We start from the raw sequence: 24,418 nt of genomic DNA, 5'->3' as shown, positions 1-24,418 counted from the left end.
GTTCCCATAGCCGCCATCTCTTCCACTATGGAACCCTCCATATCACCGAGTGTCACGAACGCCACAGGTGAGTGGCAAACGCATGCTCTGGGAGCTACCGTTGAGGTCTGGGAGAAGCCTTTTTTAGAATCATCACAGGAAATATCTTCTCTCTTCTTTTCCTTCCCCAGTTCCTCCAGTGCACTGTAGCATGTCCTGTTCATTTGACCATGGCTTCTGTGACTGGACGCAGTCGATCTCTGACACCTTGGACTGGAAACGTCACAGGGGACCAACCGACTCGCCAAACACGGGACCCTCCTATGACCACACCACAGGAGGTAGGGACTGCAGCCTATACCTGGCTCTGTTGTATAATTCACGAATTCATGGCCAGTGGGACAGGAATTCAGGAGCAGGCTGGAGGGGTTTGGGATGACATATAGATTCCATGCCTATAGGGGCTGAGCCAGGAACCACAGGGGTCAATGAAAAGTCTTCTATTAAGATCAGCAACCTTGGATTATTACAGGTGTAATGGCAACTGGGGTGAAAGAATTACATCATCAAAAATTAGGAACTTCCCTATATGAAAGGGAGTGCTTACTTTCTGTATCAGAATCCGGCTCCTGCAAAACCAGCAGTCGTGCTTGCAAAGCAACATCTACAAATGACTGGATAAACAAATAAAAAGAGGATAGCTGATAGCACTGTTCAGAGTTTCTTTTGGAATTCTCTGAGCTTTTCTTCCATTCACTGGGAATGGGATTCCATGTGGTTTCTCTTACATTAAGGATGGAAATTCGCCAGCGCCCTTTATGCTGTTGGGAGCATTGTCATTGTCTGTCGTGCCCTGTGGACTGTGCATTGCTTTGTAACACACTGTTTGTTTCAGACGGTTACTTCATCTATCTGCAAGGGAGCGAGGCCGGACAGGGAGACAGGGCTCACTTGGTGAGTCCTGTGTGCAGTGCCAGTGGACCGCACTGTTTCCGCTTCTGGTATCACATGTTCGGAGTAGCTCATGCAATGGCACTAAGAGTTTACGTCCAGGATGACGGAGAACTAGAGATGGTCTGGTCACAGAGAGGAAATAATGGCGACAGGTGGAACTTTGCTGAAGTCACTGTGCACAACAGAGGCAACATGCTGGTAGGTGAAGTCACTTGCCTTGGATCTTATAATGACTGGGCTTTGCATGAATAATTAATGAATACAGAATCAACTACCTCTGGCTTCTTCCCCTTCACCTAGATCCTGCTGGAGGGGGAGAGGGGTGAAGATTTCCGCAGTGACTTAGCAGTGGATGATGTATCTCTGGTGGATGGATATTGCCCAGGTACAGTGCATCACATCTGAGTTCCTGTTTGCATGGACAGGGACTCATGCTCTCCATTATCATTTTCTGGAACAAGAATATACAGTAAATTCCATGGCATTCTCTCATTATAGGAGATGAACCAACAACAACAGCGAGCACTGGACCAGTCACCACTTCCTCTTCTTCCAGGACGACCATGTCACTTCCTCCAATTAGTTCAGGTGAATTTCTCTGACATGACCGTCTCCTTAAAAGTCTGTAACGAATTGGCACGTCACCCCAAACATCAGATTTTTCATGGCTCTTCTCCTCTTTGTATGAACGCAAGGGCAGAATATGTCCCAAAGGTTTAGAGATTCTCTAAGGGTGCGTGTGTCTGCACCTTTATTTCGAGATAACTAGCATGATTTCAGAAAAACAACTCGAGCATCTACATAGCTATTCTGGTATTTTGAAATAATTTTGAAATAACGGACGCCTTATTCCAAAATCTGTAAACCTCATTCGACGTGGAATAACCCCTTTTCCAAAATAGCTATTTCGAAATAAGGCGTGTGTCGATGCTCCACTGCTGCTATTTCAAAATAGCCCCTCCTCAGGACCATTCTAAGTTATTCCTCCCCAATGCCTCCCAGGGCTCTACATTGAGATAGCATGTCTACATTAGGGAAGGCTGCCTCGGACTAATTTTGTCCATCTCTGGTGGATGGATATTGCCCAGGTACAGTGCATCACATCAGATAGACAGGGCCTTTGGGAATCATGGTCCGCACTGCCATTGTCTGAAAAAGAATACAGGACATTTTCGTTACATTCTATGACATTCTCTCATTGTAGGACCTGGACCTACAATAGCAACCCTTGGACCAGTCACCACTTCTGCACGGACAATCACAGCACTTCCACTATTACGTTCAGGTGAATTTCTTTGACATGAATGTCTCCTTAAAAATCTGCAGATAATGGGCATGCCACCCCACAAGTCAGATTACGCACAGCTCTTCTACTCTTACTCTGCATGAATGTGAGGGCAGAATATGGCCCAAAAGCTTAGAATTTGTCTAAGTGACTAACAGTGTTGGTGTAGCCATCTTGATCCTAGGATATTACAGAGGCAAGGAGGGTGAGGTAATAGCTGTTATTGGACTAAGATATGTTAATAAGAGAGTGAAGTGTTGGACATTTCACCTTCTATTTTGCAGTGACACTCTGACTTAGTTTGGCACAACTGAAGGGAGCTCAGTGTGAACTCAATATTTTGTCTCTCTCACCAACGGAAGTTGGTCGGATACGAGATATTACCTCGCCAATCTTAACACAAAAGCATAGATAAAAACATAAGCAGGTCAAGACAGGGTCAGACCAAATGTCAGTCTAGCCCAGTATCCTGTCTTCCCACAGTGGCCAGTGCCAGGTGCCCCAGAGGGGATGAACAGAACAGGCAATCAGTAATCCCTCTGTCACCCATTCCTGGCTTATGGCAAACAGAGGCTAGGGGCACCATTCTGCCCATCTTAGCTAATAGCCATGGATGAACCTAAACTCCAGGAAACCCAGTTGCCCGACTCTGAGCGGACGGGAAACCGTTGCTGAAATAATTGAACTAAAGATGTGATTGACTGCGGTCAAAGCTTTTGCTACGGTCTCCCACGTAATTCTTGCCAGCAGGTTAAGGAAGTATGTATTGGATAAATGGACTCTAAGGTGGATAGATTGTCTGGCTCATCCGGTAGTGATCAATGGCTCAGCATTTTCAAGCTGAGTGCCCCAAGGATCGGTTTAGGACTGGTTCTGTTCAACATCTTTATTAATGACCTGGATGAGGGGATGGATTGCACCCCTGGATGAGGAAATGGAAGTGATTATTCCGTTTATTAAACACTGGTGAAGACACATCTGGCGTATTGCATCCAATTCTGGTCTCTCCACTACTGGAAGGATGTGGACGCCTTGGAGAGGGTCCACAGAGGGCAAGCAAAATGGTTAGGGGGCTGGAGCACATGACCTATGAGGAGAGGCTGAGGGATTTGGGCTTGTTTAGTCTGCAGAGGAGAAGAGCAAGGGGGGATTTGACAACAGCCTTCAGCTCCCTGAAAGGGTGTTCCAAAGAGGAAGGAGAGAAGCTGTTCTCAGTAGTGACAGGTGTCACAACAAGGAACAATGGTCTCAAGTTACAGTGAGGGAGGTCTAGGTTGGATATTAGGAACATCTATTTCACTAGGAGGGTGGTAAACTACTGGAATGGGATACCTACAGAGGTAGTAGAATCTCTATCTTTAGAGCATTTTAAGTACCGGCTTGGCTGGATGATTGAGTTCCAGTTGGTCCTGCTTTGGGCAGTGAGTTGGACTCAGGAAACTCCTGCGGTCTCTTCTGGCCCTATGATTCCATTCCATAATTCTATGACTCTGCTTTGCCCCACAGAGTCCTGCGTGGTGGCCGGGGACCCTCACTACTACACCTTTGATAAACAAACCCATCATTTCATGGGGACCTGCGCCTACACGTTGTCCAAGCTGTGTGATGCAAATAGCACGCTGCCCAACTTCAACGTGGAAGCAGAGAACGAGCACAGAGGAGGCAACACTCACGTCTCCTACGTCCGGTCTGTGAACGTCGATGTTTATGGCCTCCGGATAACACTAGAGAAGGGGAGAGCCGTGAAGGTAGGTGCAGGCTGGGGTTGGAGTAGTTGCTGAGAATGCCCTTGGATGACCGAGGACTTACAAGCATGTCCAACCTTTCTGATGTCCAGGTCAACGGAGAGGGAGACATTATCATCCCCTTCGCACCATCACTGGGTGTGCAAATCTCCTCCAGTGGGCTTTATGTCGTCGTTAGCACAGACTTTGGGTTGACCGTGAAGTTTGATGGGGACCATCGAGTGGAAGTGACCCTTCCCGGCTCCTTTGAAGGGAAGGTGTGTGGGATGTGTGGGAATTACAACGGGAACGCCACAGACGACTTTCTGAATCCAGACGGGGCCTTGGAGCCAGACTCTACCAGCCTTGGCAACAGCTGGCAGGTCTCCAACCACACCAGGTTTGTAGCTCTCGTGGCAGATCTGCAGTTCTCGGAGAGGTATGGAATGTCAAGGGAAAGCCACCCAACAAACCGTGGACTTCTCTCCTTTCTCTCAGTTGTCCTCCAGCACCAGGCCACGATCCAGTGTGCGACGACAGCGATAAGCAAATCATTGCCAGCGGTGCTTTCTGCGGTCTCCTGACAGATGTGAATGGCCCATTTAGGAAGTGCCACCCCAAGCTAGACCCCAACAGTTACTTCAGCAGCTGCTTTTATGACCAATGTGAATTGCAAATGGATCCCGACTCTCTCTGCAAGAGCCTGCAAGCTTATGCAGATGCCTGTCGCGCAGGTGGCGCTCAGATAGATTCCTGGAGGAATGCTACCTTCTGTCGTAAGTACAAGTACCCGAGAGCTTTGCCACTGTGATTTCTTGCATGGCTTTGGAATGGCTTCCCTGGCTCAAGGCAGGAAATTGTTTGGAACCAGGACAACGTGAAAGCCTCGCATGTGCTAACTCGTTCTTTGAGGGGGATTGTGCATCGGGCTCTTCTGTAGATGCACCAGAGCCTTGTGAGTCTCCTTTTCAGAGACACCAAAAAGGAATCGATTGACGCAGCTGATGCTGCACCTAAGGAGGCCTGAAAAGAGCATGTCCTCACACTGCATATGAGTTCCTTGCCATGTGATTATTCCAACCCCTTCTGGTCTAATGACAATGCTTTTGTTTCTCCAGCAATTCTCTGTCAACCCAACAGTCACTATGAAGCATGCACGGCAGCCTGCCCTGCCACCTGTGCCAACCCAAGGGCTCCTGCCAGCTGCAGCCAGCCTTGTGTGGAAGGATGCGTGTGCGACAGTGGCTATCTTCTCTACAACGATGGCTGTGTCCCCAGCAGCCAGTGTGGGTGCTGGCACAATGGCAAACACTACCCGGTTGGTGCCGAATTCTGGACAGATGACACCTGCTCCTCTAAATGCAGGTGTCCATCTCAGGGGAGCAAAGTAACGTGCTCCAGCGCTTCCTGCCCAAGTGACCATTACTGTGGGGTTCAGAACGGAGAACCTGGCTGCTACCCCGAGACTTACGGGATCTGCCGAGTGCACAACGATCCCCATTACAACACCTTTGACAGAGAGACTCACCACTTCATGGGGATCTGCACCTACACGCTGGCCAAAGAATGCGTCAACTCCAGCTCTCTGCCTTATTTCAACATCGAAGCCAAGAACGAGCATCGAGGGAACCCCACGGTGTCCTACGTGCAGAAAGTCCTGGTGGAGGTTTATGGAGAACACATAGAAATTCTCAAGAATCATCCAAGCCAAGTGCTGGTAAGGAGCATCCCCTTGGGAGGGGGATAGCAAATTAGGATGGAGCTTGGCTCTGGGTCCTTCTGTAGAAGTGACCCTTTCTCACTCTGAGCCATGGAATAGCAATCCATGACTCTTGGACTTTCAAACTTTGTATCGAGACGGTCTGAAGAGACCGTCCGCAGGAGACACCAGGAGCCTTACTGAGGTTTCCATGTTACATCCGGGCAACTTGCTCCGAGCTAGAAACTATCTGGAAAGTTATGTCACTGATTCACATAGAATCATTTGCAGGGAATGCACCCATTCCGTTTCCAATTTCTTCCTAGGGCCTCCCTCTGTGGAAATCACATGGTACTTTTCCTTCTGTTTCCCATTAGGTCAACAAGGTGCTAATGACCCTTCCCGTAAGCGCCGCTGGTGGCTCAATCACAGTGAGCAGGAGTGGACGATACGTCACCCTAGAGACGGATTTCAGACTGCGGGTTTCCTATGACACCGATCACTCGGTGGAAGTGAGGGTGCCCACCACCTATTTCAACAGCACCTGTGGCATGTGCGGTAACTTTAACAATCGGAGAGACGATGACTACATGATGCCCAACGGGCAGCAAGCCAAGAATTCCAATGAGCTGGGAAACAGCTGGCGCGTAAGAGACGACAATCCCTCTTGCAGTGACCCCGTTCCACCAGATATCTGCCCTGTGGAGAAGGAGAACCTCTACAAAACGGACAGATACTGTGGCCTCATAACTAAAAGGCTGGGGCCCTTCGCAGCCTGCCACTCCGTGATCAACCCTGAGAGCTTCTTTGAGAGCTGTGTCTATGACCTCTGCGCCCTAAACGGGAGTGAGGGGGTCCTGTGCAGAACTCTGGAGGCCTACGCCGACGCGTGTCAGACCGCTGGAGTCATGCTCTCCCAGTGGAGAAATGCCACCTTCTGCCGTGAGTAGCAAACGCGGAGCATCCGGAATTTGGCAGCTCCCAAATTAATTCTTCAGAGTGATGATGAAAGAAGAGCCCTTGTGTGCTACATCAGGTCGGGGCCCCGATTTTGTTCCGGGACAGAGGAAGGCTGCCCGCCTCACCACAAGTTGTCAAAGCCCAGGTTCTGTTTCAGCCATACCAGGGTCGGCCACCGCAGGGCTACTTACAAACTCCCTTTCTGGCCATACCAGGCTTGGCAGCAGGTCTCCCGGGTCTTCAGACAATGGAGCACCTGTTGGGGCTTGGAGCTCCTGTGAGTCTGGGTTCCATTAGGGTGGCCATCCCATCTGGGTCATAGGGGAGCCGACCCACCTCCTTATACCTTGTCACCGCATTTCTCTCCGGGTGGGGTGTGTTCCCAAGCTGTCTTTCTTGGTAGTAATTCCCCTCCCCCTCTTACTCTTTCAGCTCCCACGTGTCACAATTCCAACAGCCACTATGAGCCTTGTATGACTGCCTGCCCTGCCACCTGTCTGGACCGCCTTGCTCCTGAGAACTGCAGCAAGCCCTGTGTGGAGGGATGCGCGTGTAATTCTGGGTTCGTCCTCAGCGGAGGCACCTGTGTGCCGGTGGGCAAGTGCGGCTGTGTGTTCCAGGACCGGTACTACAGTGTGAGTGACCCCGCTGACTTCAGGACGCTGGCAGGAGACTGATCTGTCAGCATCACCCCCTTTGACGGCGTTCCTTTTTGTATTTCTTGCGTGTGTCTCCCCGCAGGAAGGAGAGAGCGTGGTGACCGAGGACTGCACCAGCCGGTGCCAGTGTCTGGGAAATGGCAACATGACGTGCAGCGCGCTGTCTTGTCAGCCACATGAGATCTGCAAGATTCAAAACGGCCTGCGGGGGTGTTATCCACCAAGCACCGCTACCTGCCACATCTACGGCGACCCCCACTACACCACCTTCGATGGGAAACTTCACCACTTCCAGGGGGCCTGCAACTACACCGTGGTGGAGACCTGCAATAACTCCTCCGGCGGATTTAAGCTTACCACCCGAAATGAGCACAGGGGCAACCCCAGCTGGACAGCCATTAACTCCGTCGCTCTCACCCTGCAGGGCGTCCACATTGCTCTCCGGAAGAACAGGATCGTCTATGTAAGTGTCTTCCTCGTCGTAATCCGGACTGTAGCCCCTGTGTGCATGTCAGCTCGTGGGAATCTGCTTTAACCAGCCTAGAGTCAGCTCCTTAAGCTGTCAACTTGTTACAAGAAATAGACTCTGTGATATCTTAGACTCCTTGTCACTGCCCAGTCATTTGAATTAACATCTTGGAATCAAGTGTCCGGATTACCATCTGGGCCTGGGTGACCCGCTTTTCCTCTCTGTTTCTCAGGGCACCTCTCTGTACAGGCAGCATGCCAACCCTCTCCTGCCTTGAGTGGTTTTCAGCAGTCCATACTGCATAACTTTCAGTGCTTTTTAACAGCTGAGAAATGATCCACACATGGCTTTAGTTTATACGTTGCAGACCGTCGTGTCTAGAAATGTTTGTGCCCCAGAATATTCTTCTTCATTCTACACTAGGTGCAAAGTACAGAAAAAAGAGCTTTTGAGAACATCACAGTGGAGAACATGTGCTTTTCTCTCTGCTGTCTCTTTCTACTTTCCTTCTGTCTCTCATTCCCATTCAGATTAACGGTGCCCTGGCCTCTCCCCCTGTAACTCCTCTCCCCGGAGTGACCGTTTCGCTCATCGGACACTACGTACACGTGACTACACCCCTGGGCCTGCAGCTACAGTTCAATGGGGACCATGAGCTCTTTGTAAGAGTGACGGAGAAGCACAAAGGGAGTCTGTGCGGATTGTGCGGGACGTACACAGGGACCCAGCAGGACGACTTCACCAGACCCGATGGGGTCGTGGTGGCAGACGTCAATGAATTTGGAGCCAGCTGGAGCGTGCCTGACGACGAGTGGCCGTGAGTAGACGTTCTAGATCGTATGGCCATATATTTAATTAGGAACTTAAGGGAACTTGCTGACTGTGGAATCAGTACCTATGTTAGACTCACCGATACATAATAATGCCAGTCTGAACGTTTATCCAGCTGTAAACTTCACAAGCTGTAGGGGAGTTGTGGCCAAAGCTTTAGGTCCTCCTTTCTCTTGTTTTATGCAGTGAACTCAGTTTTCATCTTTCTGTTTTATGTTGAACTGGGGATTGGGTTGCTCTGCAGTAGCTGTGACTGACTGCTCTCCTGTTCAGTGATATCATTGTCTCTGTGGCTCTTTGGAGTATTTAATCCTTTTGCTTTTTGTCTTTCAGTTGCAACTCAACTGTGGCCCCACCGGTAACGTGCTCTTCCTCCGAGCAGCAGGCAGCCGAGGGGCGGTGCAGAATCCTGACAGACCGAGATGGCCCGTTCGCCCCGTGCCATGCTGCGGTGCCGCCTCACCTCTACTTTGAGAGCTGCGTCTACGATCAGTGTGCTGCAGGGGGAAGCTCTGAGCAGCTCTGCAATGATCTGGAATCCTATGCAACAGCCTGTGAAGAGGCGGGAGTCAGCCTGGGAGAATGGACGGCGGGCACTATCTGCGGTAAGTGTCAGCTGGTATCGGGAAATGCACATCGGCCGAATTACATGCCCACAGTATTTGTGGGGATGCAAATTCAGTTGCCGTTCCTCCATTCCATTGGCAAAATACAACTTGCATGGTAGAACGTGCAGATGTTCTTGCAAAGAAGTCCGTCTCCAATACAGGTGAATTGGCTGCAACCACAAAGGAGTAAGAACATCTCTTTACCAATGTTCACATGCTGTATTTTCTAGTGTCTATAATATGAAGGAGAAAGTTATTGTGGTGTTGTTTTCACTTCCCAATATTGGCAGTTTATTCATTCCCATTGAGAAGCTCTGTCTTGGGGGGGAGGGCGGTAAGGGAGAGCTCAGTGGTTTGAGCATTGACTTGCTTAAACCCAGGGTTGTGAGCTCAATCCTTGAGGGGCCATTTAGGGATATGGGGCAAATCTGTCAGGGATGGTACTTGGTCCTGCTTGGTACTGAACTTGATGACCTCTCAAGGTCCCTTCCAGTTCTATGAGATAGGTATATCTCCATATATTGGTTATTGGTATTGGCTTTCTGATTTCCTGTGCAAAGCTCCATATGATTCCTTTTGTTCCTCTGTAATTATTTTTGTAACTTGCCTTGAAGATTCAGTCATGGTAGGATATAGAAATATTTCATCTGAATAGCAATAATGTCATCATCTCTCCTGTCTCTGCTACTCCCATGTGTGTACAAGAGGACATTAGGGTGTATACTGCCATAGACCGTTTCATGTCTTCACATGATTTTCCCTGTTCCCATAGCCACCATCTCTTCCACTGTGGAACCCTCTATATCACCGAGTGTCACGAATGCCACAGGTGAGTGGCAAACGCATGCTCTGGGAGCTACCGTTGAGGTCCGGGAGAAGCCTTTTTTAGAATAGTCACAGGAAATATCTTCTCTCGTGTGTTCCTTCCCCAGTTCCTCCGGGGCACTGTACCATGTCCTGTTCATTTGACGATGGCTTCTGTGACTGGACGCAGTCGATCTCTGACACCTTGGACTGGAAACGTCACAGGGGACCAACCGACTCACCAAACACGGGACCCTCCTACGATCACACCACAGGAGGTAGGGACTGCAGCCTATGCCCGGCTCTGTTGTATAATTCACGAATTCATGGCCAGTGGGACAGGAATTCAGGAGCAGGCTGGAGGGGTTTTGGATGACATATAGATTCCATGCCCGTAGGGGCTGAGCCAGGAATCACGGGGTCAATGAAAAGTCTGCTATTAAGATCAGCAACCTTGGATTATTACAGGTGTAATGGCAACTGGGGTGAAAGAATTACATCATCAAAAATTAGGAACTTCCCTATATGGAAGGGAGTGCTTACTTTCTGTATCAGAAACCGGCTCCTGCAAAACCAGCAGTCGTGCTTGCAAAGCAACATCTACAAATGACTGGATAAACAAATAAAAAGAGGATAGAATTCTCTGAGCTTTTCTTCCATCCATTGGGAACGGGATTCCATGTGGTTTCTCTTACATTAAGGATGGAAATTCGCCAGCGCCCTTTATGCTGTTGGGAGCATTGTTATTGTCTGCCATGCCCTGTGGACTGTGCATTGCTTTGTAACACACTGTTTGTTTCAGACGGTTACTTCATCTATCTGCAAGGGAGCGAGGCCGGACAGGGAGACAGGGCTCACTTGGTGAGTCCTGTGTGCAGTGCCAGTGGACCGCACTGTTTCCGCTTCTGGTATCACATGTTTGGAGTGGCTCGTGCAATGGCACTAAGAGTTTACGTCCAGGATGACGGAGATCTAGAGATGGTCTGGTCACAGAGAGGAAATAATGGCGACAGGTGGAACTTTGCTGAAGTCACTGTGCACAACAGAGGCAACATGCTGGTAGGTGAAGTCACTTGCCTGGGATCTTATAATGACTGGGCTTTGCATGAATAATTAATGAATACAGAATCAACTACCTCTGGCTTCTTCCCCTTCACCTAGATCCTGCTGGAGGGGGAGAGGGGTGAAGATTTCCGCAGTGACTTAGCAGTGGATGATGTATCTCTGGTGGATGGATATTGCCCAGGTACAGTGCATCACATCTGAGTTCCTGTTTGCATGGACAGGGACTCATGCCCTCCATTATCATTTTCTGGAACAAGAATATACAGTAAATTCCATGGCATTCTCTCATTATAGGAGATGAACCAACAACAACAGCGAGCACTGGATCAGTCACCACTTCTTCTTCTTCTGGGACGACCACGTCACTTCCTCCACCGAGTTCAGGTGAATTTCTCTGACATGACTGTCTCCTTAAAAGTCTGTAATGAATTGGCAAGTGTCAGATTTCGCATGGTTCCTCTTCTCTGCGAGAGCAGAATATGTCCCAAACGTTTGGAAATTCTTTAAGGGTGCGTGTATCTGCACCTTTATTTCATGATAACTAGCATGATTTCGGAAAAACAACTCGAGCATCTACACAGCTATTCTGGTATTTCGAAATAATTTCAAAATAACGGACGTCTCATTCCAAAATCTGTAAACCTCACTTGACGTGGAATAACGCCTACTCCAAAATAGCTATTTCGAAATAAGGCGTGTGTCGATGCTCCACTGCTGCTATTTCAAAATAGCCCCTCCTCCGGACCATTCTAATTTATTCCTCCCCAATGCCTCCCAGGGCTCTAAATCGAGATAGCATGTGTACATTAGGGAAGGCTGCCTCGGACTAATTTTGAGGCTTCCGTGCAGTGTAGATGTGCTATTTCAAAATAAGCTATTTCGGAATAACTGTTCCAGCTTATTTCAAAATAAGTGTATAGTGTAGACGTATCCTATGGGAATAATAGTGTGCATCTGGCCATCTTGATACTAGGATATTAAAGAGAGAAGGTGGGTGAATATCTGTTATTGGTGTTGATAGAGAAGATCTGATGATGATAGAGAAGTGTTGTCAGCTCTCAAATTAGTTCTTCAGAGTGATGATGAAAGAAGAACCCTTGTGTGCAATGTCAGTTCGGGGCCCTGATTTTGTTCCGGGAGAGAGTCAGGCTGCCCGCCTCACCATAAGTTGTCAAAGCCCAGGTTCTGTTTCAGCCAGACGAGACGCTGTTTCCGACAGACCAGAAATCCCCCTGTTTGGTTACACAAGAGGGCTTGTATGCTGAGACCACATGCAGGCAGTGTGTTGTAAGGAGTTGTAAGAACTACGGCTGTTTGCATAAAGGCCATTCTCTCTGTGTTTCTCAGATGACAGTTCTCATACTGGATCATTTGCAATCTCATTCAGAACTGTACAAGAGTCATTCTATTCCACTCAGCATACAACAGAATGGCCAGTGTCTTAACGGTAATTTCTTTATATATTTCACCAGGAGGATCCCCGACCACAGGAAGTCCAACTACAGAAAAACCTTGTCAGACAGGTAAGGTGGATTCCTCAGGACGGGAACAATGTCCTTCTCATTCTTGTTCGGGGTGAAAAATTGGTGTCTGAGTGCAGAATAGGATGAGACTTATTTAATAGTTTGAAATTTCTGCATTAACTTTAAAGCAGACCAATCCCTTAGCTCATGTTATTCACTGCTTCTACCTGAATCCCTTCCACCTTGCAAATGATAAAGTGACTGACCAGGTGGAACTAGTCCAGGTTTGTCTGACCATCTGAATCTCGCAGGAGGACAACCTGAGGCTAGCCTGCTGCCAGGGATCCGACTGGGCAGAGAAAATACATCAGCATTTACCCATCTGTCAGGTTTCAGTAAACTTAGTACAGTCTGCCTTTCTACTCAAATTGCAGTCACACTGTTTCACTGAATTAGTGGAGCTAAGGGGCCTCCTATGGCGAGAGCACGATGCTTTCACCTTTTTCCTACTGTATGTCAAGAGGCCACTGATTAGCAGTGGAGCCTTGTGCTCATCACTTAGCTTCTCCAGAGGAAATATGAGTCTATATTCAGTGAAGCTTCCTTTCTGGAGATCTGCAACAATAGAAATAAACATGACATGACCTCTTCCTGCTTCTCAAAAGGCCAACTCCTGTGGCATGAGCTGGAAGTGCACACCAACACCATGTGCTCGCTGGAGCAAAAAGTAACAGCGTGTGACGGGGATTTGCTGGGACTAATCCACCTTTCTTTCTCCTTAGGCCGCGGCACCTGCAGTGCCTCAGGGGACCCACATTATAACACCTTTGACGGCAGAGTTCACCATTTCATGGGAAACTGCACCTACACCCTCTCCAAAGTCTGCAACGCCTCCGGGGGGCTCCCACCTTTCGACGTCTCCACCACCAACGAGCACAGGGGCTCCAATACCAAAGTGTCCTATGTAAAGTCCGTGAACGTGGACGTCTATGGAACTCAGATTTCCTTGCTGCAGAACAGGAAAGTGAATGTAAGTGAAAGGTGATTTAACAGCAATATTCCAATCATCTGACATTCCTAACTGAGACTTGTGAAAACTGAGACATTGGATTGCACTGGCAGGTCACCTGGTGGGTTTCTCTTTTCTCACTGGCTGTGTGCGCTTCTTGGAATTAGGTTTGCGCTGAGAACGCTCAGGACTGGTAGTTGAATTTTGCTTTCTGTCAATTTTCTGCCATATTTGCTTCCCATTCCCAGTGTGAATGAGATCGCTACGTCCAGTGAAGTCCCTGAACTCCCTATTCATGGGCTACTCATTGGGAATCGGTGGTTACTCCTGGTGACTACATTTTCCCAACGTGTTGTGCAGGTGAATGGCACCAGAAGGAACCTGCCTGTGGACATTGAAAACAAGATCAAGATCCAGGTCAGCGGGGGCTACGTGCTCTTGGAAACCGATTTCGGACTCTGGGTCAGATTCGACGGCAATCACTATGCGGAGGTGTCAGTGCCCTGTGACTACCAGGGCCAGCTCTGTGGCCTGTGTGGTGAGTATCCCTGTGTAGAGCAGAGGTTCCTAAACTTTTCGGCATCACGCGTCCTTCTTGATTTTTGAAAAGCCCGCACGACCCCTCCCAACGAACAGCAAAACTTGTTGAGCAAAAAAAAAAGGAACTGTCCGGGGCAAGAAAACTTGATATGGGGACGGGAGGTTGTATTGCCTCAAGCCGCCCCCCGGAATTTCTTCATGCCCTCCAGTTTGGGAACCCATGGTGTAGACATACCCATAGGTGAACAATTTCTACTCCTTCCTGGAGAAGGTACTGGTACACACACACGCCACCACTTTCATAACGATGGGTTTGACAGCCATGCACTAAGCTGCGGTTCTGCCCTTCACACACCCAACGAACTTTCCCTCGTGACAGGTAATTACAATGGCGATCCAAAGGACGACAACAGAAAGCCGAACGGCAGCATTGCAGCAGATTCCACTGAGCTGGGCGAGAGCTGGCTAGCGGTAGAGAACAACACCGTGTACGTACAGACGGAAGCAAATCCGGGGTCTCTGCTCGGGAAGATCTAGGAAAGCAGGCTGCATGCCCTGCCACAGGGTGCCATCCATGACCGATCCCCTCAGTACCCTACTAGGTTGAGCAAAACTCCCACCCTCTCCAGTGCACCCTGGAACTCCCCCCACCATTGACCATAGGCAGGGAGCGAGTAGCAGGCCTCCTACAGCCTGCCTCCTTGGGTCGCCTGTCCTCCAGTGCAGGAAGAGCTGCTGGGTGGCTGGGCGTGACCCGCTGTCCCACTCAGGGGACAGACAGAGCCACTGCTTCCTGCACAGGCTTGTCGCACTCCCAATTCCACTGGTGAGTGGCGGAGCAGCCCAATTCCCCCGAGCGGGAACGGAGCCCTTGCTGCAGTGTGGGAGTGGGGAGCAGAGCTCAGCCTTTCCCTGAGCCCGACTCTGCTCTGTGGCTGTGACCGAGTCAGGCCTGCACTGCAGGGATGGTGCCATCCTTTGCACATCTGGCCTGGGAGATAAAGGAACGTCCATCGAAGAGTGTCTTTCCCTTGGCAGGTGCTCCCCTGACGAATCCGGGATCTGTGACACTGAGCTGGAGAGTGAAGCGAGGAAGAACACGGCCTGCGGCATGATCACCGACCCCACAGGTAGTGTGGCCGTGGCTGAGCCAGGGGCAAACGGATTGAAATCACTCCATACTTCATGGTGCACTTGCCTGCATCTGGACCTTACCCCCTGGAGCCCATTGCTATGAGCTCCCATTGGAACGAGCACAGCCCCCAATACTGAACGCCACACTAGAAGTCCCCTGAGTTGGGGAGCCTTCCGTGCTCAGACCGGATTGTGCATTCACACGGCACCAGGTTGTGCGGATTTTTTGGGACTTGCATTTCGAGAGCCGAGTTCTGCAGCCCTTGCCTGCCCAGACCTCCCATTGCCTCGCATTCACATAGCGCAGTGGCCCCAATAGCCTATGACCGGGGTATCGAAGTGCGTGAGGCATTCCCTCCTCCAGACAGGGAATGGGCGGGGTGTCTCCGGTACCAGCGTATCTTACCTCCCAGCTCACAGCTTGCTGTCTAGCTAGAAGCGTGTCCACTTTGAGCTACATTGCGATCCCCTGGCCGAGAAGTGGCGGCCCCAGCCAAGCAAAGCCAAGTCTCATCAGCATTTGGGTGTATTCAGCTTCAGATTTGGTTTGGGTTCATTAAAGAGACCTGGTCAACCTACCCCTGCCAGGGAGCAGAGACTCCTTGCCAGGAGAGTGCTTGCCAGGGTAGAGGTGGAGCTCAGCTGATTGCTTCCCTCTTGCCTGTCTGAGACTGTATCTTTCTCCACTTACCCAGGCATCTTCAAGGACTGTCACGCCCACGTAGCTCCAGACCAATTCCTGGAAAACTGTGTGTACGACTGGTGTTACACTGATGACAAGACAGCGTCCTTATGCCACGGGCTGCAGGCTTATGCGGAGTCGTGCACAAATGCCGGGGTCTGCAGAGAATGGAGAAATAGTACTCTGTGCCGTGAGTGCTGTAATCGATAGCTATTCCCTTCTGAGATTCAGCCCTTTGTAATGCAAGACTTCCTTCAGAAATAGACCTTTCTGCCTCTTCTGATGGCCTGGACTTTCCAGTCCCGTAATGCTTTGCGGGTCGTCTCTCCATCCTCCGCTCCTCTGTCTGGTCCAGTTCTTCACTGGATCCTGCCGGGCTTGGTGCTGTGTCATTCCCCGCACAGAGGGTTTTCCTGGAGAAAAGCCTCAGCCTGCAGCATTCCCCATGTGAACGGCTTTCTGGCCACACTACGCTCTTCTGGAACAAACAGGGGCGGTGTGAAGAGAATGGCGTTGGGAGTTTCCTGTTAGTAATCTGCGGTTTTCTCCTCACTTGTAGCAATCTCCTGTGCCGAAGGAAGCCAGTACAAGAGCTGTGGGAGCAGGTGTCCTTCCAGCTGCGTGACTCCCTCTGAATTTAGCCCTTGCAGCTCCTTGCCCGTGGAAGGCTGTTTCTGTAAGGAAGGCTACACTCTGAGCGGAGACACCTGTGTGCTGGAGAGCCAATGCGGCTGTGTGGATGAAAACAACCACTATCATCAGGCAAGTTACCCCGAGACAACAATCCCAGGTTCTTTTAGTGTTTCCGTAACTGGTAAAAATTGAATTAACAGCGTCTCTCCTCACATGGGCTCAGGTCAGTGGGTTGTGTGGATGTCATTGTTCATTTCAATAGTAACCATGCCGAGCTCGTCTCACGGAGAGATCCCCAAGTACGTACGTGCCAAAAGGCAGCAGTGTTTCCATCCCCCTTTTAAAGAGGGGGAAACTGAGGCACGGAGCAATCGCATGATTGCATAAGCTTGCCAGCAGGCCACCGTTGCGAACAGAAATCAGGTCTCTTGAGTCCGAGTGCGGGACACCTTTTTTGGGGCCACACGGTTTCACTGGGGAGGCAGCCGGTGGCCTGGAGAGTATTACAGGCATTGATCCATGCCACACTCCTTTCATTGTGCCCCATGGAGACACTCCTCCGGAGACATTATACTATTTCATATTCAAGAGCCTCTCCTTTCTCTAACAGCTGAACGAAAGCTGGTTCCCCCGTGACACCTGCAAGGAGCGCTGCTCCTGTCACGGCAACAACAGCATCACCTGCACCGCTTGGGAGTGTGGGGCGCTGGAGGAATGCCGAGTGCAGGACGGGGTGTTGGGTTGTTTCCCCCCTTTCCCCCCTGGTGAGTTCCCCCTGCAAACGCTTCCACGTGTGAGTTCAGTCATTAGCCCGTCCTTGCCCGGAAGGGTTTCTCTGGATACCTGACCCCCATCCGTGATGGCCCAGGAAGGAGCTGACTGCTGATGCTTGCCAGTGCAGAGACACTCAATGACTAATCCCGTCTCGCAATCCTCAAGATTTCAGCCGCAGAGGAAGTGGAGCTGGCGTAGAATCACTCACGTTTTACTTGAGTGGGGAATGGAGAATCAACCCCCAAAATGCCCATTCCCGCAAATGAAAACATTGAACACAAAAGTGTCGATTTAGGATAATACTGAGGGAGGGGAACAAATTTGAAGTCAAAATTGCTCTTGCAAATGACTCCACCTTTACATTGTCTTAAAGACTGTGAAAAATACACCAAGGCCAGCCTTAACATCCATCCTCAATTGTTAATAAAAACAATACATGCCATTGCTTCATCAACATTACACTCAACATGAAATGTGTACACTTTCTCATGGGTCCGTCTCACTTACATTGGTGGTAGGCATATGTGACTGTTACAGATTGAAGGCACTTAGGAAGTATTTAGACCATACGATCACCGTAAGTTTCCTAAGAATAATCATTTCTTTCCAACTTTAGCTATAAGTTGTATTGGGAGATGCACTAACCTAAGTCAGAATGGATTTGGTCCTTGGTGCAGAATCTGGTGTTTTGAAGGGATTTGACAATAAATTGTAAATATTCTTTTGAACGTGGATCTCCGTTGACTGAGCGATGAATAAGCCCGATTACACGTTTCTCTTCCAATAACACAATGAATCATGACTCTTCTTTTCAGAGGGCTGTCGCTTCAATTGCTCATTCGATGATCACTTCTGTGAATGGACACAGTCCACGTCCGATGACTTTGACTGGAGACGCATCTCCGTGGCACCTCCGTACGGCAACATATCACATGGCAAGTATTTCGTCATACACGGTAACTGAGGCTTCTTGAGGAGAAGGTGCCCATGGTCTGACTGCTGCCCTTTTGTTCACAGGTGGCTATTACATCTCCACCGACAGCCGCTACGCGCGCCCAGAGGAGAAAGGACAGCTAATAAGCCCCCACTGCACGGCCAGGCAGGCTGCGTGTTTCCGATTCCGATACCACATAGCAGGAGTCGCAGACGATGGGGCGCTGAAGGTGTATCTGCTTCAGGAAGCGGATGGCAAACCTCTTCTGCTGTGGCTAACGACTGGAAGCAAGGGAGACAGCTGGCTTGAAGCAGCAGTGGATTTGCACATTTCGGGCGGATTTCAGGTGATGATGCAACCAAAGAAACCGGCTTGGTGGTACCTTTGCGATTACGGGGGAAGAAAGGTCGTTGTGTCCAAGTCAGAGAGACGTGCTGGCCATGAAGTGACACTGGGAACTTGTGATGCATGTTTATGTGTGTTGCATCTCTTTGGGGAGCGCAAAAGTTGATAGACCTTGAGGTAACACTGGCAGGGAACCCACAGCCCAGTGGAACCCCAAACATAACATGAGCTTAGGGATCGAGATTAAAGAAAAATGTCTCTGCCCTTCCTCATGGAACTCTTTTAATTCAGCATTTCATGGGTTCTGCAGCCAAGTTAGCCTCATACCCCAAAGCACTGATTCTCTGACAGACAGCTGTGGGTGGGTGTTTAGGCCCTCAGACAAAGAGTATTAAGTCTTTCAGCCCCAGTCACTGAATGGGGTCTGGGCTCCCGTCACAATGCCACAGAACACAAGTGAAACTTTTACAAAATTCAGCATGGTAGGTGTATTGTGATCAAGTTACCATCGTCCTGCCCAGAACAGGAAAGAACACGTGTCCTCATCAGTCTAACATCCAGGTCACTGCTACTCATTAACGCCTGTGGTGCAATTCTATATCAGATGCATAACAAACTGTCGTTTGACTCCTCCTGCAGGTTGTGTTGGAAGGTGTGACTGGCACGGACAACCGAACGCGGGTCTCTGTGGATGACGTGTTCCTGGATCCTGGTTGCTGTTTGGGTATTTGTCACTTGCTTTGTGTTTCTGGAATCACACTTCTCACACATGATCATTTGCACATTAATTAAAACCTCCCCAAGGGTTATTCTTTCCATAGACCAGAATGAGAAACTTCTCAACCTTAATGTCGTCTTATCTTTTCCCAGGAGAACCCTCAACCACTTCAAGTCCCACTACCGTAGGCACCAGTCCAACAGGTAACGTGTTTCCCTCAGAGCTTTCTCAGTCTCCTTGACCTTTCCTGGTGGGCTGTGGAATTGACGGCTGGTTTCACATGAGGTTACAAATAACACAGCAGTTGGGATGCAGAAAGGTTCATTTTGAAGTGTAGGTCGCAGTTCCCCTGTGTATGTTACTGACCCTCACGCTGGGGGTTCCTGGTTCACAATGACCAATTCTGGGATCATCTCGTGTTAGATTCCACAACAGTGCCAGGAACAAGCCCTGTTTCAGAAACCACTCCGTTCCACACAACGAGAACCCCTGCAGTCGCAAGTACCACACGTTAGTTTGCACGGAGACTGGGGCTGAGGGGAAATCCCCCTCTTTGGTCACACAAGAGCGCTTGTATGCTGAGGGCACATGCAGCCTGTGTGTTGTAAGGAGTTGTATGAGCTCAGGGGCAGCCCATCTGTAAACGAGTTGGGCCGTGCGCCCCGTTTTCACCTGGTACCACTTCCCTTTCCCCATGTTTCCTTTACCCTTTTGAGCACCCTTCGGCATTTGAGTCTGTTTTGTCCAAGACTCTCCGGGCCCTCACTTGCCTGGGATTTTGCTGACCCCTAAGCAGGGACTGGTCTCGCACAGGCCGCGGGGAGACGGAGGTCCGGGCCCGCCCCCTCTCACAGACCCCCAGCTCAGGGCCCTAAGAACACGGATGCTTCTGTGTCCGGTCTTGCTGGTGGGGCATCAGCCGTAACTCGCCAACCCACAGGCTCCCTTTGCCCGCCCTGGGCTACTTCCTCTCTCCGCGGTCAGATATCCCCTTGCCTCCGGGCTCACCTCGTCGCCTTGGGTTCCATCCGCTGCTGGGCCTTGGCGAGAGGCCGCTTCCTTGGACCTCTCCTCTCTGCGGCATCTCCCAGGGTTTAAATCCCCGCGCAGACTCCCTGACCGTGGGATCCCGCCCCTTCCGGCGTGCCCCGCTTCCGGTCCGTTGGTGGGGCCGTGGTCCGACGTTACTCCCCCCATGCTGGCGCCAGGCCTCCAGGCGGTACGTGGGCATGCTGCCGGGGCAGCCGTCCGGGAACAGCTGCCACACAGCCAGTAGGCCGGCCCCTGCACCGCTCGGCCTGTGTCACACGGTGCGCCCGATGCCGCCACCCTGCCCCCTGCCCCGAGAGCCGCCAGATAAGCAGCCGCCGGTGGGACTGGAGTGCGGGGCGCCTCCGCCCCATCACACCGTCCAGATAGGTGAACGAAGCGGTTGACTAGGGCGCCCAGTTTAATGGGGCGCCAAATGGTGGCGCAGTTTCGTTGAGGGGTTTGGAGGTTGGGGCGCCGATTACATGATTTGCCTAGGGCGCCAGTTGCTGGCAGCTAGTCTAGGGCCGCCCTTGTATGAGCTACTGCTGTTTGCACACAGGCCATAGAACATTCTTCATAGAACAGAATGGCCAATGTCTTAACGGTAATTTCTTGATATATTTCACCAGGAGAATCCCCGACCACAGGAAGTCCAACTTCAGAAGTACCTTGTCAGACAGGTAAGGTGGATTCCTCCATACTGGAACAGTGTCCTTCCCATTCTCGTGCGGGCTGAGATTGGTACCTGAGTGCAGAATAGGATTGGATTTGTTGAATACTTTGAAATCTCAGCATTAACTGTAATGCAGACCAATCCCTCAGCTCATGTTATTCACTGCTTCTACCCGAATCCCTTCCACCTTGCAAATGATAAAGTGACTCACCGGGTGCAACCAGTCCAGGTTTGTCTGATATCTGAATCTCGCAGGAGGACAACCTGAGGCTAGCCTGCTGCCAGGGATCAGACCAGACAGAGGAAATTCAGCAGCATTTACCCACCTGTCATAGGCTTCAGTAAACTTAGTACTGTCTGGCTTTGCCACACTGGCTTCAGGCACACTGTTTCACTGACCTAGGGGATTCCCCCTGGACCAAGAGTGCTGCTTTCAAAAAGGATTCTTTGGTTCCGATTTCAACTTGCTGGGTAATATCATTTGTAAACTCCATGATGTATTTCCACGGGATTTCACATCACCTCCCTACTATTGGTATTTCCTTTGTGTTCAGAGATCAGATAGCCGAGTGTGGCACAGCAACACGAGCAGTTACAGGATTAGAATCACAACTGGATTGGTTGTAAAAGGAAGGGGCCACTTATGGCGAGAGCAGGATGCTTTCACCATTTTGCTACTGTACGTCAAGAGGCCACTGACTAGCAGTGGAGCCTTGTGCTCATCACTTAGCTTCTCAAGTGGCAAAATGGGTCGATATTCAGGGGAGCTTCCTCTGGAGATCTGCAACAATAGAAATAAACATGACATGACCTCTACCTGCTTCTCAAAAGGCCGACTCCCCTGGCATGAGCTGGAAGTGCACACCAACACCATGTGCTCGCTGGAGCAAAAAGTAACAGCGTGTGACGGGGATTTGCTGGGACTAATCCACCTTTCTTCCTCCTAAGGCCGCGGCACCTGCAGTGCCTCAGGGGACCCACATTACAACACCTTTGACGGCAGAGTTCACCATTTCATGGGAAACTGCACCTACACCCTCTCCAAAGTCTGCAACGCCTCCGGGGGGCTCCCACCTTTCGACGTCTCCACCACCAATGAGCACAGGGGCTCCAATACCAAAGTGTCCTATGTAAAGTCCGTGAACGTGGACGTCTATGGAACTCAGATTTCCTTGCTGCAGAACAGGAAAGTGAATGTAAGTGAAAGGTGATTTAACAGCAATATTCCAATCATCTGACATTCCTAACTGAGACTTGTGAAAACTGAGACATTGGATTGCACTGGCAGGTCACCTGGTGGGTTTCTCTTTTCTCACTGGCTGTGTGCGCTTCTTGGAATTAGGTTTGCGCTGAGAACGCTCAGGACTGGTAGTTGAATTTTGCTTTCTGTCAATTTTCTGCCATATTTGCTTCCCATTCCCAGGGTGAATGAGATCGCTACGTCCAGTGAAGTCCCTGAACAGCCTATTCACGGGCTACTCACTGGGAATCGGTGGTTACTCCTGGTGACTACATTTTCCTAACGTGTTGTGCAGGTGAACGGCACCAGAAGGAACCTGCCTGTGGAGATTGAAAACAAGATCAAGATCCAGGTCAGCGGGGGCTACGTGCTCTTGGAAACCGATTTCGGACTCTGGGTCAGATTCGACGGCAATCACTATGCGGAGGTGTCAGTGCCCTGTGACTACCGGGGCCAGCTCTGTGGCCTGTGTGGTGAGTATCCCTGTGTTGAGCAGAGGTTCCCAGACTTTTCGGCATCACGCCTCCTTTTTGATTTTTGAAATTCCCGCACGCCCCCTCCGGACGAACAACAAAAGTTATTGAGCAAAAAAAAAGGAACTGACCGGGACAAGAAAACTTGATGGGGGCAGGGGCTGTATTGCCTCACGCTGCCCCCCGGAATTTCTTCATGCCCTCCAGTTTGGGAACCCATGGTATAGACATACCCATAGGTGAACAATACCTACTCCTTCCCGGGGAAGGTACTGGTACACACAAATGCCAACTCTTTGAGACCGATGGGTTTGACAGCCACGCACTAAGCCCTTCACACACCCAACGAACTTTCCCTCGTGACAGGTAATTACAATGGCGATCCAAAGGATGACAACAGAAAGCCGAACGGCAGCATTGCGGCAGATTCCACAGAGCTGGGCGAGAGCTGGCTAGCGGTAGAGAACAACACCGTGTACGTACAGACGGAAGCAAATCCGGGGTCTCTGCTCGGGAAGATCTAGGAAAGCAGGCTGCATGCCCTGCCACAGGGTGCCATCCATGACCGATCCCCTCAGTACCCTACTAGGCTGAGCACAACTCCCACCCTCTCCAGTGCACCCTGGAACTCCCCCCACCATTGACCGCAGGCAGCGAGCGAGTAGCAGGCCTCCTACAGCCTGCCTCCTTGGGTCGCCTGTCCTCCAGTGCAGGAAGAGCTGCTGGGTGGCTGGGCGTGACCCGCTGTCCCACTCAGGGGACAGAAAGAGCCACTGCTTCCTGCGCAGGCTTGTCGCACTCCCAATTCCACTGGTGAGTGGCGGAGCAGCCCAATTCCCCCGAGCGGGAACGGAGCCCTTGCTGCAGTGTTGGAGTGGGGAGCAGAGCTCTCAGCCTTTCCCTGAGCCCGACTCTGCTCCGTGGCTGTGACCGAGTCAGGCCTGCACTGCAGGGATGGTGCCATCCTTTGCACATCTGGCCTGGGAGATAAAGGAACGTCCATAGAAGAGTGTCTTTCCCTTGGCAGGTGCTCCCCTGACGAATCCGGGATCTGTCACCCTGAGCTGGAGAGTGAAGCGAGGAAGAACACGGCCTGCGGCATGATCACCGACCCCACAGGTAGTGTGGCCGTGGCTGAGCCAGGGGCAAACGGATTGAAATCACTCCATACTTCATGGTGCACTTGCCTGCATCTGGACCTTACCCCCTGGAGCCCATTGCTATGAGCTCCCATTGGAACGGGCACAGCCCCCAATACTGAACGCCACACTAGAAGTCCCCCGAGTTGGGGAGGCTTCCGTGCTCAGACCGGATTGTGCATTCACACGGCACCAGGTTGTGCGGATTATTTGGGACTTGCTTTTCGAGAGCCGAGTTCTGCAGCCCTTGCCTGCCCAGACCTCCCATTGCCTCGCATTCACATAGCGCAGTGGCCCCAATGGCCTTTCTGACCGGGGTATCGAAGTGCGTGAGGCATTCCCTCCTCCAGACAGGGAATGGGCGGGGTGTCTCCGGTACCAGCGTACCTTACCTCCCAGCCCACAGCTCGCTGTCTAGCTAGAAGCGTGTCCACTTTGAGCTACATTGCGATCCCCTAGCCGAGAAGGGGCGGTCCCAAGCCAAGCAAAGCCAAGTCTCATCAGCATTTGGGTGTATTCAGCTTCAGATTTGGTTTGGGTTCATTAAAGAGACCTGGTCAACCTACCCCTGCCAGGGAGCAGAGACTCCTTG

At 50.7% G+C, this 24,418-nt stretch overlaps 1 protein-coding gene across 1 annotated transcript in view; it reads left to right on the top strand.

The window, feature by feature from the left end:
- LOC102451664 (IgGFc-binding protein-like) overlaps positions 1-24,418 on the top strand; it is a 113,108-nt gene that overhangs the window by 16,450 nt on the left and 72,240 nt on the right. The window contains exons 14-49 of the mRNA XM_089780988.1: positions 171-320; positions 875-1,131; positions 1,234-1,318; positions 1,432-1,521; positions 2,138-2,218; positions 3,725-3,966; positions 4,056-4,342; positions 4,441-4,718; positions 5,061-5,659; positions 6,019-6,583; positions 7,034-7,236; positions 7,343-7,723; positions 8,260-8,546; positions 8,894-9,165; positions 9,941-9,997; positions 10,101-10,250; positions 10,775-11,031; positions 11,134-11,218; positions 11,332-11,421; positions 12,510-12,560; positions 13,283-13,530; positions 13,870-14,047; positions 14,429-14,537; positions 15,088-15,179; positions 15,879-16,055; positions 16,425-16,627; positions 17,109-17,262; positions 18,088-18,207; positions 18,290-18,552; positions 19,191-19,275; positions 19,422-19,472; positions 20,931-20,981; positions 21,923-22,170; positions 22,510-22,687; positions 23,054-23,162; positions 23,715-23,806. Coding sequence (XP_089637114.1) covers positions 171-320; positions 875-1,131; positions 1,234-1,318; positions 1,432-1,521; positions 2,138-2,218; positions 3,725-3,966; positions 4,056-4,342; positions 4,441-4,718; positions 5,061-5,659; positions 6,019-6,583; positions 7,034-7,236; positions 7,343-7,723; positions 8,260-8,546; positions 8,894-9,165; positions 9,941-9,997; positions 10,101-10,250; positions 10,775-11,031; positions 11,134-11,218; positions 11,332-11,421; positions 12,510-12,560; positions 13,283-13,530; positions 13,870-14,047; positions 14,429-14,537; positions 15,088-15,179; positions 15,879-16,055; positions 16,425-16,627; positions 17,109-17,262; positions 18,088-18,207; positions 18,290-18,552; positions 19,191-19,275; positions 19,422-19,472; positions 20,931-20,981; positions 21,923-22,170; positions 22,510-22,687; positions 23,054-23,162; positions 23,715-23,806 — 6,825 coding nt within the window. The remainder of the gene's footprint in view (positions 1-170; positions 321-874; positions 1,132-1,233; positions 1,319-1,431; positions 1,522-2,137; positions 2,219-3,724; positions 3,967-4,055; positions 4,343-4,440; positions 4,719-5,060; positions 5,660-6,018; positions 6,584-7,033; positions 7,237-7,342; positions 7,724-8,259; positions 8,547-8,893; positions 9,166-9,940; positions 9,998-10,100; positions 10,251-10,774; positions 11,032-11,133; positions 11,219-11,331; positions 11,422-12,509; positions 12,561-13,282; positions 13,531-13,869; positions 14,048-14,428; positions 14,538-15,087; positions 15,180-15,878; positions 16,056-16,424; positions 16,628-17,108; positions 17,263-18,087; positions 18,208-18,289; positions 18,553-19,190; positions 19,276-19,421; positions 19,473-20,930; positions 20,982-21,922; positions 22,171-22,509; positions 22,688-23,053; positions 23,163-23,714; positions 23,807-24,418) is intronic.

The sequence above is a fragment of the Pelodiscus sinensis genome, chromosome 10 (genome assembly GCF_052426305.1).
Source record: "Pelodiscus sinensis isolate ZL-2025 chromosome 10, ASM5242630v1, whole genome shotgun sequence".
NCBI classification, from domain to species: domain Eukaryota; kingdom Metazoa; phylum Chordata; order Testudines; family Trionychidae; genus Pelodiscus; species Pelodiscus sinensis.
This window is presented reverse-complemented; position numbering and strand designations above follow the sequence as displayed.